This window comes from Leptonychotes weddellii, chromosome 6 (assembly GCF_054177405.1).
Source record: "Leptonychotes weddellii isolate Sample4059 chromosome 6, ASM5417740v2, whole genome shotgun sequence".
Lineage (NCBI taxonomy): Eukaryota > Metazoa > Chordata > Mammalia > Carnivora > Phocidae > Leptonychotes > Leptonychotes weddellii.
Window position 1 is genome coordinate 136,659,342 of NC_138374.1, and position 19,231 is coordinate 136,678,572.

General features: G+C 54.3%; 2 protein-coding genes across 6 annotated transcripts in view; both read right to left on the reverse strand.

Moving 5' to 3' along the window:
* The window catches only part of PMF1 (polyamine modulated factor 1), a 6,705-nt gene extending 3,186 nt beyond the window's left edge, over positions 1 to 3,519 (reverse strand). Inside the window, exon 1 of the mRNA XM_081825444.1 lies at positions 3,281 to 3,519. Within this exon, the coding sequence (XP_081681570.1) occupies positions 3,281 to 3,441 (161 nt within the window). The 5' untranslated portion in view covers positions 3,442 to 3,519. The remainder of the gene's footprint in view (positions 1 to 3,280) is intronic.
* Positions 3,520 to 3,649: 130 nt separating this feature from the next.
* On the reverse strand, positions 3,650 to 19,099 carry SLC25A44 (solute carrier family 25 member 44). 5 transcript variants are annotated; one of them, XM_081825437.1, is made up of 7 exons: positions 18,935 to 19,098; positions 15,005 to 15,116; positions 14,456 to 14,576; positions 13,453 to 14,090; positions 7,968 to 8,095; positions 5,799 to 5,986; positions 3,650 to 4,739 (listed from the first exon to the last, which is right to left on the reverse strand). In XM_081825437.1, exons 4-7 carry the CDS (start codon positions 14,075 to 14,077, stop codon positions 4,445 to 4,447), a joined length of 1,236 nt encoding a protein of 411 aa, XP_081681563.1. In that variant the 5' UTR covers positions 14,078 to 14,090; positions 14,456 to 14,576; positions 15,005 to 15,116; positions 18,935 to 19,098; the 3' UTR covers positions 3,650 to 4,444. The 5 variants fall into 5 exon arrangements, with proteins under 5 accessions (XP_081681563.1, XP_081681564.1, XP_081681561.1 ...); XM_081825438.1 differs by lacking the exon at positions 15,005 to 15,116; XM_081825435.1 differs by lacking the exons at positions 14,456 to 14,576; positions 15,005 to 15,116 and having other exon boundaries at positions 18,935 to 19,097.
* Positions 19,100 to 19,231: the final 132 nt, after the last annotated feature.

Sequence of the window (19,231 nt, forward strand, 5' to 3'; positions counted from 1 at the left end):
TGACCCGAGCCGAAGGCAGACGCTTAACGACTGAGCCACCCAGGTGCCCCGCAAACTTTTTCTTTTTAATGAAAGATTTTATTTATTTATTTGAGAGAGAGAGACAGCAAGAGAGGGAACACAAGCAGGGGGAGTGGGAGAGGGAGAAGCAGACTTCCCACTGAGCAGGGAGCCTGATGCGGGGCTCAATCCCAGGACCCTGGGATTATGACCTGAGCCCAAGGCAGATGCTTAACGACTGAGCCACCCAGGAGCCCCTCTTGCAAACTTTTAAGACACAGATAATCCCAATCTTACATAAACTGTTTCAGAAGAGGGAGTACTGTCCAAGTCCTCATACATGGCTAATACATCTTTGATTCTATAAACAAATAAGGAGAGTAAAAAAAAAAATTATAGGTCCATTTAACTTATTAGCATACGAACACAGATCTAACTATAACAGTGTATTTTTTTAAAGATTTTATTTTTAAGTAATCTCCACCCACCGTAAGGCTCAAACCCACAACCCCAAGATCAAGTCACACGCTCCCCTGACTGAGCCAGCGAGGTGCCCCCTAACAGTGTATTTTAAAAATACACCATCATCAAGTACATTTATTCCCAGAATGCAAAGATGGTTTAACTTCCATATCTACCAACGGAGATCACCAATATTAATGAACTAAAGAAAAATTCAAGATCATCTCATTAAAAGAAGAAAACATTTGATAAAGTTCAACATCTAATTATGACTCCTCCCTCAGGGGCACCTGGCTGGCTCAGTCAGAAGAGCGTGTGACTCGATCTCTGGGTTATGAGTTTGAGCCCCATGTTGGATGTAGACATTACTTACATAAACACACTTAAAAAAATAATTATGACTTTTTAAAAACCTCTCAGAAAACTAGAAACACACAGGGACTTTCATAATTTTCCAAAAATACGTACCAAAAATTTAACACTGTGGAGAACTTTAGGAAGAAGGCAAAGACGATTACATCACTGTTTGCTACAAATCCTTGATGACAATGTGGGGGAATCTCACAAAGGCAATGTCAAGGAAAAGAAGTCAGAAATAAAAGATTACAAACCATAGGATTCCATTTAATAAAGTGGGGGGCGGGGCAGAAACCCAGGCAAAACTAATGTCTGGTTAACCGAAGTCAGGAAAGTGGTTACCCTTTCAGCTGAAGGTAAAGATGGGAAGGGGGCATACGAGCACCTCCTGGGGTTGTTTCTTGATCTGGGTGCTGGTTACATGGGTGTGCTCGTTCGTGAAAATGCTATCAAGCTGAACATTTATGATTTGGGCATTTTGAGGGAGGTTATACTTTAATAAGAGTGGAGCAAGAATGCTAGATACAACTATCTTACAAAAAGCAATAGTTTCTCTAAGTCATCAGTAACTAATGTTAAAAAAAAAAATAGAGAATATTCACAATAGTAACAGAAACTCTGAAGGACTAGGTAGTGACCTAGTAAAGAATGCATGAGTTCTTTAAAGAACTTTAAAACTCTACAGAAGGGGCGCCTGGGTGGCTCAGTCGGCTAAGCATCTGCCTTCAGCTCAGGTCATGATCCCAGGGTCCCGGGATGGAGCCCTGAGTTGGGCTCCCTGCTCAGCGGGGAGCCTGCTTCTCCCTCTGCCTCTGCCTGCTGCTCCCCCTGCTTGTGCTCTTTCTCTCTCTGTCAAATAAATAAAATCTTAAGATGAGTCTGGAAAAAAAATAAAAGCTGGAGGAAATGAGTAGGCAGCTGTTGGAAAAGGAAGCCATATGACTGACAAGCGTAATGAGGGTATGTCCCAAGCTGTGAGGCAGCAGGGGTGTTAAACCACCGTGGGCCAGCCCTCTCCACACCTCCAGAGCGGCGGGAGTCAGAATGGTGGACCCCGGTGCTGGTGAGGATGGAGGAGACTGGAACAGCTTTTCTGGAAAGCAATCTGACAAGCCACAGGTAGGTGTGAACCCCAGAATCCAGGGGCCCCTCTCCGTTATCTAGGTCCAGAAATGCCAGCACTCGCAAGAGCATGGACAAGGACAGACACCTGGGCATGACCGGTGGAGGAGGGGTCCAGAGGCAACCAGGGATCTGTGACTGGGGATGGGTAAGCGCTGGATGCATATCACGGAATGAAAAGCAGCCTGAGAAGCCCTGAACCACATGCACTTACAGTACGTGGTTAGATCTTTAAAAAAAAAAAAAAAAAAATGGTGTTGAGTGAAAAAAGTTGTATGTAGCTCAGTCAGCATTCATATAAACTTAAAACATACACAGACAAAACAACATATTTAACAAGGAAGCAAACATACTCAAATGTCGCTTCTTGCACTCACGCTAACCCAGACGCCCCCATCCCACTGCTCTATTTCTTCACCCTGATTTATTTCTCTTTATGGCACTAGTGCGCCTTCTCCAGGAGAGCAGGGACCTTCCTGGCCCCTTGACCACAGGTTCATCTCCAGCTCCTAGAACAGAGCCTGCGACATTGTAGACGCACATGAATAATCGGAGGACACAGAGCCAATAGAAACTGGGCCTATGGAGAGGGGATAGGAAGACAAGAATGAGCGGGGGTGGGGGGGGGACACTAAAACAAAGAAGGGACCTCGCCCGGACAGATCTTGGTAGCGCCTTATGACGGGTCCATAAAAATAATTACAAATTATTTTACCAAATTAATCACTCTGGAAACTAGGTCCTGCACGAAAAGACCGCCACCCCCCCTCCCCCAGACCTGACTACCTCAGGGCCTTTGCACAAGCTGCGTCCGCCGCCTGCAGCCTCTCCCCCATCCCTCACTGCTCCAGGTTCCGCTCGGTGTCACGCGCTCGGGGGGCTCCCTTCCCCGAGCTGCCCGCCGTCTTAGCAAGCGCCGCGCCTACTCCGCCCCCTGCACGTCCCCACCCGCGGACGCGCGCGGACTGCACCCACCGGCGCAGGGCCGGCCGCAGCTCTGTGCCGCACTGAGGCGCGAGCCGCGCGGGGAGCACGGCCACAGCACCGCCCGCGGGGGACACAGCGCGACCCCCGCGCGGACGGCCCGCGACCCGCCTGCACTTCCGCATCAGGTCGTCGACTCCCCGCACCTCACCGACCGGCGTCCCGCGCCCTGGCGGCCGGGCCGCGGGGGAAAAGAGCGCCGAGCTCCCCGCCCCGCCCCCGGACGGCGCGCGCGAGACCACGTGACTGCCGGCCCGCCGGCCAGTCCCCGCCCGGGCACGAGGCCACGTGACCAGGCCGCCGCCGCGCCCGCTCCGCTAGGCCTCTCGCGCGCCTACAGCTTCGTCCCCCTTACCTCCCGGCGGCGACCAGCTTCTGGAGGAAAGTATCCACCAGCGTGTCGAGGAGCTTCACCCTCGGGATGGTGGCGCCGGGGGGCACTGATTCCGAACACGACCCCTCAGGCCCCTTTTCCTCACGGCCGCTCTCTGCGTTGACGCTGCGCGCTGCGGCCATGTTGAAGCCAGACCGCCAAATCTGACGGGCTCGGCCGCCCCGCCCACCGAGGCCCCCGATTGGCCAGCCTCGGCCCCGGGCCCCTCCGGTTGGAAGCGGCGGGTGTCCATCACCGAGCCGCTCGGGGGCGGGGAGCCCCCCCGGCAGCCGCGCGCTCCGCACGCACGTCCTCCCCGGGCTGGCAGGCCGAGTAAGAGCAAGCCGAAGCTCAGGGGCTCAATAAAAACTTTTACTCACACGTCAGAGACTTCGTACAGTGCAACAGTGAATGTCCGCCGCTAATGTTCCCAGGAGTCCAGTCTACCAAACGCCAGCTGTACCTGCGTGCCCGCCCGCCCGGTGTCCCATGTTCCGTCCAGTTCGGGCCACGGACCAGCTCAGCCCCAAGTCCAGCTGACGTGGCCTTTGGTCCGCTCCCCACCCTGGCGCTGCATAACCCTGGCCGACCCCGGCGCCTGACGTGCTGGATGGGGGAGCGGGGGCCAGGGCTCCCTGTTCCGGACCGCGAGCGCGCCGTGCGAGGGAGGGAGAGGTGGAGAGGGCGGGAGGGGGGTGCGGCACCCCGCCGCGCGGGGAGCTCGGGGAGCGCGGTCTGAGGGCACGAACCCCCCCCTCCTGAGACTGGCGGGGCAGCACACCGCCTCCTGCCACCACACGGCCCGCGTGGGGCGGACCGCAGACGGGCCTCTAGGGAGGAGGTGTGGGACTGAGGCGCGGGGAGAGCGGAGGGGCCCTGGCCTCGATCCTGTTGGTGGCTCTTGGGGCAGGTGGGTGACGGAGGGGCAGGGGGTTCGGAGTCACCTGTGCACCCCGGGGGGGCTGACCCTTAGTGGACAGACACTGGGGGACACCTGACAAAGGAGGAGAGGGGACACAAAACCGAAGGTGGGTGAAGGGGGTTAACCCTCGAAGATTCGAGGCCCAGACGGGCGGTGGTGGCGGCGAAGGTGGAGAAGCGACGGAAAGGGGGGGCAGCCGTAAGAAGTGTCAAGGCCTCAGGTAGCTAGCACCTTTCAAGTTGGCACCGTGGCCTTTCCCAGGGATGGGACCGATGAGAGGCGGGAAGGCTCCTCCAGCCACACGTGTGCAGTACGAGTGCAGGGCCTGACAGGCCTTCTGTCCCGGGGGCGCCGCACCCGCATCGCAGGCTTGGTGGCGGCCGGGCCGTGGGGCAGGAGTGCTGGGCGGCCACCAGATCAGCTGGGCAGTGTCGGGCTGGTAAGTGCAGCGGTCCTGGTGCGGGTGACCTCCTGCCCCGCTCCTTACTGTCTCCCAAGAATCCCTCCGGAGGCCCGTGACTGGGATGAAGAAAAGAGAAACACCAGTGGTTCCACGACTCGGAGATTCCCGCTGTGAGACCTGTGTGTCCGTGAGTCCCAGTGACTGGGGTGTAGACGCGGGCGGCCTCACTGCCCAGGGCCAAGCTTCACTGGGCTGCTCCGGAGCCGCTGTTCTCTCCACCTGGGGGCAGCAGGCCCAGGCAGCCTCATCTACTCAGAACTGGGCCCGCCCCTCTAGTCATCCCGGGCCTGTGCGTCCGGGGGCTGCTGGCTCTGAAGGAACGTGGAAGGGACAAGTAACTGGGATTGAGGGAAAAGCCACATTTTCCACCTGTCTGAGAAAGGGGTGGGCTCTGACTGCAGGATTGGTGCTTCAGCAGGACTGACAGTACCTAGTTCACAGATGTTAAAAAAATACACACACAAAATAAGAGTATCAACATTTGTCCCCGACCTAATAACTCTCCAAAGAGAGGACGAGTGCTCTGGAGAACCAGAGGTTTTTCTGCTCCTACTCCCTGTGCAGAAGTACCTGGCATCGTGCCCCCCTCCCCCCGGTGGCAGGGAAAAGCAGAGCAGTCTGGTGGGCAGCTCAGTCCCAAAATAAAAACAAGCAAGCCTGAGAGATGAAGCAGGAAAGGGCTGATGGTAGCTGATGGAACCTGGGCTGAAAGCCCGGAGGAAGACCAGTGATAATAAGCAAGCTCTATGTACAGCTCTTGTCAGGGTCTCAGGGACACAGATGGCAGGGGAAGCCAGAAGAAGGGTTCGCAGGGGATGGGTGGGGTGGAACTGGTGGGGACGGTGGGTTTCCTTAGGATAGGACTGAGGACCCAGACTGAGCGAGGGAGCCCAGTTTGGCAAGAAAATAAAAAATAATGGGAGCAGGGGGTCCAGGTGTGGAGTCTCTTTAGCAAGAGCAGTTCAGAGTCTCTGCCCTGTCCCAGACAGGTCACCGGCCTAGGGCAGGGCTTCGGATGTGGTGGGGACACGGGGGGGGGGTGTTACCCTCCCCACGCTGCCCCCACCCCAGAGTAGTGTGGCAAACAGCGGGGGTCGCTCCCCTCCACGGGTTACCAATGTCTTGAGTCCACCAGCTCAGGTCTGAGGCTGAGTTTCTTGAGGCTCTCGTAGCCCACCACGATGACAATGGTGGAGGGTGTGGCTGAGATGATTCTGGCCGAGAGGCCTTTCATGAGGCCCCAAGGCCCCTCTTCTGCCATCAGCTGTCTGAAGGTCAGGATGATGGAGCTCTTGCCTTCAACCTGGAAAAGCAACACAGTGGAGGGCCACGGTCTGCAGTCGAAGTCGCTCGGCACAGGCTCCCTCTGCCTTGGGGTCCAGGGGCTGGATTGTGCTTGTAAGGGACAGTGCGGCACAGGGCTTCATGTGGGCTCCAGGGCCAGGCTGCCTGGGTTGAATTCTGCTCCCCAGCTTACTAAGAGCGCAACCTCAGGGAACACAGTCACCTCTCTGCACCTCAGTCCATTCCCATGTAAGCAGCAATGGAGCGTACCCACCCCTGCGGTTGTTCTGAGCAGTCAACGCTGACAGGCACACGCGCCCCGTAACTGCGAGCTGTTACTACCGCCAGCAGATCGGCCACTCAGCTGCGGTCCTTGTCCTTGCCCTGCTTGCGTGTCTCTGGCCTCAGGGAGACCGGGTGCTCGTGGCCCTGCCGGTCTGTCATTTCCATTCCAACCACCTCAGTCCCTTAGTCCCCGCAGTTGGGAGCCCTCCCCTCACCCCGGGAACCCTGCTCCCTGCCACACTGGACGTTTGGCTAAGGCAAGAATCTTCTCTGTTCCTGCCCCCTTCCCCGGACCCTGCCACCAAAGCACACTTGGCCCCACTCAGACCCTCAGCCAGTGCAGGACACCTGCTCTCCTTGCCATACTTCCCCAGAGTGGATGATGTTCACAAGGTGATATCCGGCTCAGAGCATCACCCCCCTCCTCCCCACCTCCCGTAGCCCCCTCCTCCACACTCCGCTCTTCCTCTGCAGTACTCTCCTCTGCCCGCCTCTGCCCCCAGCCCTCCCACGTATCCACAGCCGCGGCAGGGCCGCTCAGCTAGCTTGGTCTCCTCCCGCCTGGGGGTGCCTCAGAAGTAGACACCTGTCCTTTCCCTTGGATCTCCTCAGGGAACACTCAAAACAAGCCTCAGAAGAGAACGAGGAGGGAACCTGTGCACTTTATGATTTGCAAACCCATCAAATACCAATTTATTCATTCAAAAGTGTGTGGGGGCAGCATTCTTTCCTAGGGACAAATATACCTTTAGATTTACCAGCCACCTCCATCCCAGCATCCTGGTATCAGGGAAGCTGACCTCACCCCCAAGCTGTTGAGTTTCTTTTCCTTCCCTCCTGCCCTCACCAGTGACCCCACTCTCCTGGACAGCTGTCTTCCTACTCTACCCGCCTCAGACATCAAAATCCCCCATTCTCTCCACCTAAAGCTTTAGACGGCAGAGCGCCATTTGTATGTGACACACCCATACTCAGGTTCTATTTCCTTGGACTAGGTGCTGGGGGACGATCTCTGGGCTGAGAGGACAGGGACGGTCATCTCTGGACAGCACTACCAAGGGCTCTGTCAGCATCTCTGCTGAGTCCACATGGCCCAGTCTGTGAGGCCTACTCAAGAACAGTCTGTAGAGAACTCGGCCCAGTGGAGAAACCAGACTTAGGGAATTCACTGAAATGGATATATTTCTAATAACCACAGACCTGCAAAGTAAGGAAAAGGTGTCTGATCGGCTAACAGGAGGCAAGGCAGGGAGGAGCCAGGGGGGCATGGCGAGGACAGGAGCAGGGCATGTAAGGACAGGAACAGGCGTGCAAGGACAGTAGCAGGGCATGTAAGGACAGGAACAGGCGTGCAAGGACAGGAGCAGGGGCGTGCAAGGACAGGAGCAGGTTATGCAAGGACAGAATCAGGGACGTGCAAGGACAGTAGCAGGGACGTACAAGGACAGGAGCAGGGCATGTAAGGACAGGAGCAGGGCATGCAAGGACAGGAGCAGGGTGTGCAAGGACAGGAGCAGGGCGTGCAAGTCCGCAGACATCATGAGGGAAACACTAGGTGCTTCAGCGTGCTCAACTGGTTTCTGAAGATGCTAACTGACCACAGGAAGGGGTCAGGACAAGGCCGGCTGGACCAGAAGGCCATGATGCAGAGAGGTCAGGGGGGCGCTGGGGAGCCCGCAGGTCACCCTCCTCACCAGGCTGGAGGCTGGTCTTACCTGCACTCGGGTGCGGATGACATCCATGGGATTGGTGAGGATGGAAGCGGTGGCCGCAGCCAGGGGCCCCGACACAGCTTGAAAGACAATGTGCGGGCACTCCTTAGGACAGAGGTACGAGAGCTGTTCTGGAATCGAGGGAAAGACAATGCCTCAAGACATGAGGCGCCATGCGGTCTGCCCTCATGCTGCTTCTGTGCCCAACAAGGATGAACCCTCTCCATCCTCAGCCTCCTTAGACCCCAGAACTCCCATCTTCTCTTCTCTTCTTTGCTTCCATCGGAACCAACAAAACTGAGGAATCTCAGGGCCCTTCTGGAAGCTATGCTGGGTACATTGCCCACTTTGAACAGAAGATTCCTCTGGAGAAGGGGTTTCAGAACCTCTCTGCTTGCCAGTTCCTTTCATCTGATGGACAGAAATCCTCCCTGGTGTAAAAGCCTTATGGCTGTGCTCTACTCCTCTCAACTCACGGCCAGGGACGCGCACGGGCCCATTTTCTCATGCACACACCAAATGGCCGGCAGCGCTGGCTCTCTGAGGAAGGGGCAGGGTGACCACAGAGGGCAAGGAGCCTCTTCACTGCATCCCCTTCCTAACCTTGTGAATTTTGAGCCATGTGAATATTTTTATTATATTTTTTTCATTCCAGTTTGTTAACATACAGTGTTATATTAGTTTCCAAGGTACAATATAGTGATTCAATAATTCTATATACTACTCAGTGCTCATCATGATAAAAGTACCTTCATCCCCTTCACCTGTTTCCCAGTCCCTCACCCACTTCCCCTCTGGCGACCAGCAGTGTATTCTCTAGAGTTAAGAGTCTGTTTTTTGGTTTGTCTCTTTTTTCTTTGTTTGTCTTGTTTCTTAAATTCCATGTTTGTGTGAGATCCTACGGTATTTGTCTTTCTCTGACTGGCTTACCTCACTTAGCATTATACCATCTACCTACATCCACGTCGTGGCAAATGGTAAGATTTCATTTTTTTTATGGCTAATATTTCATTATGTATATACCCATGTGAATTTTTTTTAAGATTTTTAATTTATTCATGAGCGAGAGAGAGCGAGCGAGCACAGGCAGGGGGAGAGGCGGAGGCAGAGGGAGAAGCAGACTCCCCGCTGAGCAGGGAGCCCGATGCGGGGCTCAATCCCAGGACCCTGGGATCATGACCTGAGCTGAAGGCAGACGCCTAACTGACTGAGCCACCCAGGCACCCCCCCACCCACGTGAATGTTTTTAAAAATAAAAACAATGACAAAAGAGAAAGTCATATCCAACAGTAAGATGTTTTCTCCAGGCTACATCAAGAAAGAAAAACTCATTTTTCAAAAATGCTGATGGAGACAATGGCAGAGGACCCAGACTCACCCATTCCCTGGTCACTGGGAACTCACTGCAGCTGAACTGTTAGCTTTACCCTCTCTAGCGGTGAAAGACAAGAGCTCGTTTGTTCAACAGAGGCTCACTGAGCAGCCACCACCATGTGCCTGCCACCCCAGGCCCTGAGGATGGAGAGTGAATAAACAAGCTCAAATCCCACCCTTAGAAAGTTTTCCATTCTACTGGGGGAACACAGACAATCCAATAAAAAGCAAAAGATATAGCGATGTCAGAAGGTGATGTGTGCCCTCTGTAGATAAAGATAAAGCAGGAAAGGGAGACAGGGAATGCCGAGTGTTGGGAATGCAGGGGTTGCCGTTTTAAACACAGTGGTCACGGAACCCTCTCCAAGAAGGCTGAAGTTTGAGCAAAGACCTGAAGGAGGGTGCAAGCCCTACGGATCTGTGGAAAGAACTTTCCAAGCAGAGGTAACATCCTATGCAAAGGCCCTGAGGCAAGAGCGTGCATTAAGTCTTCGAGGGCAGCAAGGCCCGAGTACCTGGAGCACAGCGAGCAGGGAAACAAGAGTAGACGAAGTCCGAGAGGTAAGTCATTAGGGCCTTGAAGCCACTGCGAGAGCTTTTCGCTCTGAATGAGGCTGGATGTAAAGTAGACTCATCATCTCAGAGATTTGGTCTCAGTCTTCTCTCTACAGTTCAGTTGCCATAGAACTTTTAAGAATTTTTTTCTCTGCCCTTACTTTTGATAATTTGTGGCCACCTAAAGATGAGGGGACAGAAGGAAGGTGGGGGTTGGTGGGGCAGACGTGAAGACCTCTAAATCTGGCAGCATGGCAGGACTCCTTATGCCCGGCCAGAACCACCTCTCCCCTGGTTGCTAATCGCCTCCCTCCCTCCCCCAGGGTCAGCACAAACCAAGACAAAGTGACCGCCACCTCACCCGTATCCTGTTTCTCCTGAGAAGGAAGCATCTTGCGGCCACTGGGAAGTGGCATCTGGCCGGGAGCTGCCAGCCTCCATGGGCCTGTCTGAACTGGCCCCCAGGCCTGCAAGCCACAGCAGGATCCAGGTTCCAACTGTAGTCATAGACACATGCCATTTTCCTGGGACTTCGGGAGAGGATGAAAAAACAAAGCAAGAGAGTGGGGGAAAGAGCCCCATGTCTTTGCTCTCCATTATTCATTCAATAAGCACTAACTGGGCACCTCTTATCTGCAAAGCAGAAGATGATAAACCCAGGCTGACTTGGTTTAAGTTCCCTCCTGGCTACATGATTTTGAACAGTAATATAAACGTATATTTATTTAATGCTACTGGACGCCAGGCACTGCGGTGAGCATAGGACATACAACAGAGAAATGAACAGGGAAGGGCCTTCATGGGAGCTGTGAGTCAAGGATAAAATGATCGCAAATTATGACAAATGCTATGAAGGAAACAAGCCAAAAAAGAAAAGAGAAAGAGCCCTTTCTCCAACTGGGTGACAAAGTCTTCTCTGCAAACGTGGCATGGAGGCTGAGGTCTGGGGCACGAGAAGGGGAACAGGGGACAGGGCACTCCAGACCGAGAGAACGTTATCTGCAAAGGCAGAGAGATGAGAACAGAGCTTGGTGTGTTTCAGGAACAGAGAGAAGGACAGTGAGGATGGAGCAGAGCAAGGGAGAGAGGCCCACCGTGGGGCTGGCACAGCAGACGGGCCAGATCATGGAGACCTGCACTGACTACGGACACATTCGATTTTATTCTAAATGCCCAGAAGGTAGCATTGGTAGATTTTAAGCAAAAAGGAATGACAAGAACCACTCTACTCATTCAACATATATTTACGAAGCACACATGGCCCAGAGCCTATCTGGCAGGTAGTGCGTATTCAGTGTTAGCTTCCTCCCACTTCCAAGAAACTTTCCAATCAACTGTATCTCAATTGTATCTCAATTAAAAAATGCATTTTTTTTTTTTAAAAGGAACCTTTCCACCCAGTAGAAGAGATAAGGCACACACAAATGACATCAAGGCAGGTGATACGTCGCTTCTGGGTTAAGGGCTCCGCGGAGCGGTGTGAGGAGGCAGTAAGGAACACTTGGGCATGTCATGGCTTCCCAGGGCAGGTGCGCCTGGAGGGCCGAGAGGAACAAAGCAGGGGTGGGAGACATGATGCAGTGGAGGATCTGTGCATGATCTGGCCTGGCTGCTGCACACACCACACTAGGGGGCGCTCCTCTGCTAAGGGAGGTGGAAGCCAGACTGAGGAGCTGGGCTTGTACTCGGTGAGCGGTGGGGCCGCTGAGCACCACAGCCAGGGTTTGAAGAGTGACTCCATTAGGTGTGTGTGGTAGGTGGGATGGGAGACCAGCTAGAGGGCTGGCGGAGCACCCAGCAGGGTGGTCACTGAGGCGTGGTTTCCAGGGAAGGCAGGAGAAATGGACAGAGAGTAGGGAAAGACATTCTGGGGTCACTAGGACCAGATGTGGGGACGAGGAAGAGGGAGTGACAGTCTCAGTGATGTGGAGAATAATGTGGCCGCTGAGAGAAAGAAGTGAGTCAACCAGCTTGGGATGAAAAATAGTTCGCCGAATAACGTTTCAGATATAAATGCACGCATCCAAGTCGAGAGGCCCAACAGTCAGAGTGTCTGTCCAGAGCTCTGGAAAATTAGTCTGGGGATAGACACAGATTTTCTGACATGGCAGAAAAGGACAAGTCAATTGTAAATGAAATCACATGAGGAGAGAGGGGCGAAGACAGACGCCAGAGAAAATGCTCACAATTCCTAGAGTTTTTCTTTTCTTTTTTTTTTTTTTTAAGATTTTATTTATTGATATGACAGAGAGAGACAGCGAGAACAGGAACACAAGCAGGAGGAGTGGGAGAGGGAGAAGCAGGCTTCCCGCTGAGCAGGGAGAGCCCGATGTGGGACTCGATCCCAGGACCCTGGGATCATGACCTGAGCCGAAGGCAGACGCTTAACGACTGAGCCACCAGGTGCCCTCTTTTCTTTTTTTTTAAGAGTGAGAGAGAGAGAGAGAGAGAGAAAGCACAAGCAGGAAGAGAGGCAGGGGCAGAGGCGGGGAGGGAGAAGCAGCCTCCCCGCCGAGCAAGAAGCCTGATGTGGGATTCAATCTCAGGGTTCTGACCTGAGCCGAAGGCGCCCCTTCTGGAGTTTTTCTTAACATTAAGATTAGCAGGATCCATTCCCAAAAGATCTGATGCAAAGGGTCAGGGGTGGAGTCTGGGTATGTGAATTTTACCAAATATTCAGGAAGAAAGACTGTGTTAAACAGGAGAGAGAAAGAGCTAGCAATAAAGAGGAAGGTACCATCAGGAAAAAGGGAGAATCACAAATGTGGAGTGCCAGAGGGATAGGATGATTACAGATTAGGAAGTCATTATGAAATTTGGTTAGGAAGGTCCCAGGTAAACTGGACAGAAGGCCCACTGCCAAGGCTCAGGAGCCTGCAGCAGGGCCTGGGGAGGCTTCAAGCAGAGACCATCCTCATGGGAGTCTGCTGGTTGCCCAAAGCTGTGGATGCCAAGGGTCACAGGCACGCTCAGGTCCTGTTCTTGGCAAGGCACCCTGCCCTTCCAGAAGAAAATGTGGCAACATGTTTATCGAGGCCCTCAAAAATGTTATCATTGGACCCAGTGATCCATATCTGGGAAATACTTAAAAAGAAGTAAAACGTCTTATGAACAAAAATACATTCTAGGAGCGGAGGGGTTCAAGGCTCTAGGACATCTTGAATTTAACAATGCTGAGGAAAGGCATCCAACTTAAACACGCATCTGAAATTTGAAATTTCATCTTCAAATCCCAAATATCCCATGAATTTTGTCCTTCCTCGCCTTCCAATTCTCTACCAAAATTCCACTAACCCTCATTGATTAAAAGGCAGCCAGCACATACTTGATGTTCTACAGTCATCTACTTTACTCGTCTGAGTCCCCCCACAATAACCTCAGCTCCCTGAAAGCAAGAAGCCGTGTCTCATTCATCTGTGAATGCTCTTGGGGTTAAATGTTTGCTGGATGAACAGCCCTTCTCCCATGAAATCTTCCATTCCAGCGCACACAGGGCCCCAGCGTCTTGGCCGCGGGAGCAGGCCCACCCTCTATCCCCGCTCTCCCGGCCCCCCCTTACCTGCATAGAAGTGATAGAAGGGCCACCAGACAGCACTATTTGGGATGTAGGTAAGCAGTGAAGCCACGTAGCCTCGGTAAAAGCCTCGGAGCCCATCAGCCCGCAGGATCTGCCTGATGATGTCCTTGGTTTGGCCAAAGGCTACAATCCCTCGTCCCTCGGGGCTCCCTCGCACTTGGAAGCGGCCCATCCTGTCGCCCTTGCGCTGCATCATCAGGTGCTGGGACACCACGTCAATGGGCACTGTGATGCTCTGGGCCACGAGGGAGGCCGAACCCCCGGCCACCAGAGACTTGACCGTGTTGCTCTGGCTGTAGTCAGCGACAAACTTACGGGTGAGCTCGTACGTAGTGACGTAGCACTGGCCAGAGATGAGGGTGAAGGTGTTGACCAGGAACCCCCGGTAGAGGCCAGTCACACCGTCTGCTCGCAGGATCTTGAGGAAGGCATCAAAAGTCCCGTGGTAGAGGCTCTTGCCCCTCTGGACCTGCAGCCGGGTGCGGATGAGGGTAAACGGGTAGACGCTGACACGGATCATCATCGTCATTGCTACACCAAACACGTAAAACTTCTTCTTGTCCAGGTGTTCCCACTCGATGATCTGGATGTTGCGTTTATCCTCCATGGCGCCTGGAGACCTAGGGACGTGAGCGGGCGGGAGGACGTGGGGAAGGAGGCTAGCGCTTCGCGCTCTGTCCTGCTGGCTAGGCTCCGAGCCCCGTCCTCAGGCTTCATCTCCTGGGGTACCCACCTCCCCAAAGTTTAGATTCCAGTCCGGCTTGGCCGACTCTTGCCTGAGTCTTCCTTCGGGGATCAGGATGCTGCCCCCCCTGCCGCCTCTTTTACCGTCCCTCCCCCAACTCCAGAAGCTGCTCCACACTTCAGCTACTCCAGCAGCCCCACCCCCACCTCGGCTCCCTGCCCAGGCTGATCAAATCACCCACTGCAGTCCCTGCCTCTGCCTGGGCCCTGGTGCCCCAGCCCAAGCTCCTCCTCTGCTCACCCAGGCAGAGCTCAGGATGCTGTGTTGCTCTGGAATTGGTCCCGCTTGAGGGCCTTGCATCCTGCCAGGCGGTCCTCCAAGTGGGACTAAGGGATGTCACTAAGTGACGCTTAGCAGGTTCCTAATGGGGAAGGGAAGTAAGTGCTCCATTTGGGATGCTCCTGGGCCCACTGAGGAGGCATGGCCTTGACCTCCGACCCTCAGCAGGGTGCCTCTTTCGGCACCATTTACAAGCTGCCTCACCTTACTTTGCTTCTGGCTTCCCCGTGCTGGCCTCTCTGAGCTCCCCTGACTCACACTCTCTACACTTTTCTTTCCTCCAGTCTGTATTAGAAGAAAATGTGGCACCCCCTCCCCCCCTCCCTCCAGTGAAAGGAGTTACAAAGTTAGGGACAAGCCAAAGGTCAGAGTCCTCTTGGGTTATTAGATAACTCACTCTAGAGAAAAGAAAGAACCAGCAGAGAGCTAAGTGGTTTCCCTGAAGTCTTGAGAACCACAGGGCAGAGGACATGCCTGGCCCTTCTCACCCCTAAGCACAGAAATCATAACCTTTGTCCTGTATAATGAGGGGAGATTCAAGTGACAGGGAAGATACAGACTCTGCCTTCAAGAAACGCACAGTCTGTTCCCGAAGACAACAGCATCCATCTGGGGAATGGATCTAAGATACAGAGAGAAAGAATCCAGGTCAAAGTACTGTAACGTGGCTCTGAGGTCAAGTGTATCCACTAAGTTCTCCAACAAAACTAGTACTAATGTAATAATTGTATGAAATCAGGAGCTTCCAACTTAAGAACTGTCAAACAGCATGTCATGATATGTTGGACATATTCTTGGTGACAACGTAATGTGTTCCTGGGTAGGACACTGAACAGTTTCAGCCAGAGGGGAAACGGGGAAGCGAAAGTGGCAGTGAGAAGTCAGGGGCTCCCCAGGCTTTGGGAGAAATCCCGACAGGCTGGGAAAGGAGGTGGCCACATAAAAGGGACAACTCTAGAAGTTGAAATGTTCCCGAAGCCAGTGCCCTGGCCAGCCTCATGTCAGGTGTCTAAACAGAGTCCATCCTCAACCACCTTCCCCAACTAAAGGTCCCAAGCAGCCTGAGGAGCTTCTCACTTTACCACGGAAGTCAGCAGAGAAGCCCAGTGAGCTTTCCGGCCCCCGCCCGCCAGCTGGACTGTGTCACCATCACAGAAGGCCAGGCTGCCTGCAGTGCAAGCCGAGCACCTGTGTGCTGAGGGAAAACCTCAGCTTCCAGGTGAGGCAAATGGGAGGAACCCCTGGAGGGCAGAGCCCTTTGAACAGGGCAGGAATGCATGTCGACCACGAAAGCAGCAAACGATGGCTTAGAACAACCAGCTTGGCCCAAACGTGGGATGTGGGCAATGAGCGAGAGGAACGCTGCCGTGTCACTTGCTGTGGGCAAAAGTGGCCCTTCCTCCCCAGCCTCAGCCGGGGACACCCACCAAGCCCAGCAGTCCTCTCCTCTGAGGCTTCAAGAGAAGGTGTCATTGTCTGCCCTGCCTGGAGTGTTTGTTATCCAGGGTCCCAAAGTCATGTTTCCAACACCACTGAGCCATGAGCAGAGAGAGACTCTAGGATTTTCTGAATACCTATCACCTCATGTAATCCTTACAACTTAACCTGTGCACAGTTAGACACTTCTGCTAAATGAGGACACCGCATCAGATAAGTTAAAAGGAACAGGTCCAAGGTCACGCCGCTGGTCAGTGGTGGAGGCACGATATGAGCCAAGATTTCTCCTCTACTGACCATGCCTTCTACCCCATGGGAGGAGAGGAGTTCCAACACAAGTCACACTGTTCAGTCTAAAGCCAAGTCACTCCCACCCGTGGGCGGCAGCATTAATGCCCTCATGGCTGCTGGTCACCCAAGGGTTAAGCATAAGCTCCTGGCCCCACAGATGACCAGAGATTTCTCTCAGCTTTGTTCCAGAGAAACCAAGAGCTGCCCCTGCTTTCCCAGTGTGCTGGTGGAGTGACTGACCGAGCTGAGTGGCCGGCCAGCACGTTGTTGTCACAGGACAAATACAGTTGGGCCCAAGCAAGAGAGCCTCCTGCCGGGTTTGTGCAAACTGTGTGCTAAGCAGGACAGAAAGGCAGAGCAGCGGATTCCGTCCCAGGACCTTCTGAACTTGTCAAGCTGGGTCACAAAGTACCAATATCTCTGGGGCGCCTGGGTGGCTCAGTCCTTAAGCGTCTGCCTTCGGCTCAGGTCATGATCCCAGGGTCCTGGGATCGAGCCCCGCATCGGGCTCCCTGCTCAGCGGGGAGCCTGCTTGTCTCTCTGCCTGCTCTGCCTGCCGCTCCCCCTGCTTGTGCTCTCTCTTCTTTCTCTCTCTGACAAACAAAATAAAATCTTAAAAAAAAAAAAACAGTACCAATATCTCCTGACGAGAAGTCTTAAGGCAGGACCCAGTGCCCCGTTTCTCTGCTTTCCTCCATCGCTTACGTGTGCCTGTTGATTTTAAATTCCCAGAAGGAAGGGGGGACTCTCCAAGGCCAAAGCAGGTATCTCCTACCATTGCCACGGTGACAGGAGAAGCCACTAAGGGTCACGCCTCAGAGGGAGAAGCCGGTACAGCGGAAGGCGAGAGGGCCTGGCACTCACTCCCTCGCCTCAAAAGTGGGGTCTCAACCTGCTCTGTTACATAACCTCCAGACTTCCTGCTGAAACATCAAAACTAGTGCCTCCTGTTTTACCCGCTGGAAAATCCTCTTGGCGGACACCTGTATGCACACCTCCTCCAGCCGTCCTTTCTCCCAACTCAATCAGCCCCCATGCTTTACGGCTCTTTCCCAGACCCTTATTTTTTTTTTTTTAAAGATTTTATTTATTTATTCATGAGAGAGAGAGAGAGGCAGAGGCAGAGGGAGAAGCAGGCTCCCCGCGGAGCAGGGAGCCCGATGCGGGACTCGATCCCAGGACCCTGGAATCATGACCTGAGCTGAAGGCAGACGCTTAACCGACTGAGCCACCCAGGCGTCCCTCCCAGACCCTTATTTGTGTGCACAGCTCTGATTCTGAATTTCCTCCCATCTTTTAACAACTGCTCAGGCACAGAGGTTGAGGTGCTTCCTCTGGGGACCCAACAGATGACCCAGGATGCCCTGAAGTCATCAAATGAGATGTCAGAGGCAGAGCCTCCCCTACCAAGCCGCGCAGGGGAAAGGGACAGATTGGTGGTCTCTGCACATCTCCCTTCCACTTGCACTCTTCCTGAACCAGAAACATCACACCAGACTATTCACTAGGTTCTGAGATAAGATTCTGGTTCGGGATAAGGCAGTGCCATCTGGAAGGCCAGGTCATGCAGTGTAACGAACACCCGTCCTCAGGAGATCCAAGTTTGAGTTCCACTTCTGTTACTTACTGGTATGATTGGAACCATGTCACTTCATTGAAACTCGGTTTCCTCACCTGGGAAGCGGGGCCAGTCGGCCTGCCATGGCTATATAATAGTGTGGAGCCACTCACGGGAGGCCATACGTGTAAAAGCGTTTTGTAACAGCAAAGCATCTCTATCATGGCACAAAGTTCTACTAGACAATGCTGCTCTAAATCCTGGCTACTCAGAGCGGCACACACGCCGGACATCAGCTGTATTTCTTGTTAGAAATAGAGTTTCAGGTTGCAGGCTCGCCCTGCCGAATAAGAGCCAACATGTTAACAAGCTCTCTGGGTGATTAAATGTGCCAGGTTTGGAAAACACTGCTTTAAATGTTAAGGATTGTCAGTATTATTATAACAATGATACAGCTACTCGAAGAGTCCAGGACCATTATGACTCCATCCTGACTTGTCACCAGAACTGGGCCCAGTGATGGTTACTAGACGCAGGCAGAGCTTTCCGGGCTGGCCAGTCCCACCAAAGTAAACCCCCTTCTGCAGCTCCGGACCCAACCCACAGGCTTGGGTCCCCGATTTCAGCTGGAAACAAGATCTTTGCTTCCCCCTTCTGTTCCTCCGTTCTCCATCGCATCTGCATCGAGACGCAGCATCCTGGGAGCCACCTCCCCCAGCGCGAGCGCGGATACATTTACACGCTTGCCCTCCTCTAGTCAGGGGAGGTCCCCGCGATGCCTCCGACCCCTCGTTCGAGGCCATCTCCTCCCTCCGTCACGGTGAGGTCCCACCCGGCTCTCCTGTGGTCGTCCACAGGCACCCACGTGATCCCTCATCACTGACACCACATGACACCCGTCCATGCAGCGCCTGGCCTGGCCCCCCGCACAGCCGCCCTGGGCCGGGGCTCGGACCCGGCCGTGCCACGCCTCTCGCCCCGCTCCCTCAGCTGTGCGCTCCTCCGACAGGAACAGACGCCTGGCTGCAGTCGCCCCTGAGCCCCGGAGCTGCGAGGCCGGCTCCCGCGGAGCCGCAGGCACCCGCTGCCGCCGTGACAGGTCCAGGTCCTCGGAGACCGGAGCCGTCAGGCACCCCGCGCCGGCCGTTTCTTACCTCCTCCGATCAGGGAGGTTCCGCCGCGACTGAGGCGAACTCCGAGCCCGGACCTCTAGGCCACAGCGCCCACTCTAGCCTCCATGCCCGGCGACCTCCGGCCCCCGCTCGCATCTTCCTCCATCTCGACCGGGCTCCCGGTACTGCCGGAACCGGAAATTGAAACACTGTCATTCCCGCCCCCCGCGGGGTGGGGCGGGGCTACGCCGTGGGCAAGTCCACCAATGGCTTGCTGAGCTTTAACCCCCTCCCCCGCCCCCGAGGAAGGGGGGATGGGCGGGGCCCGTGGCCATCTTG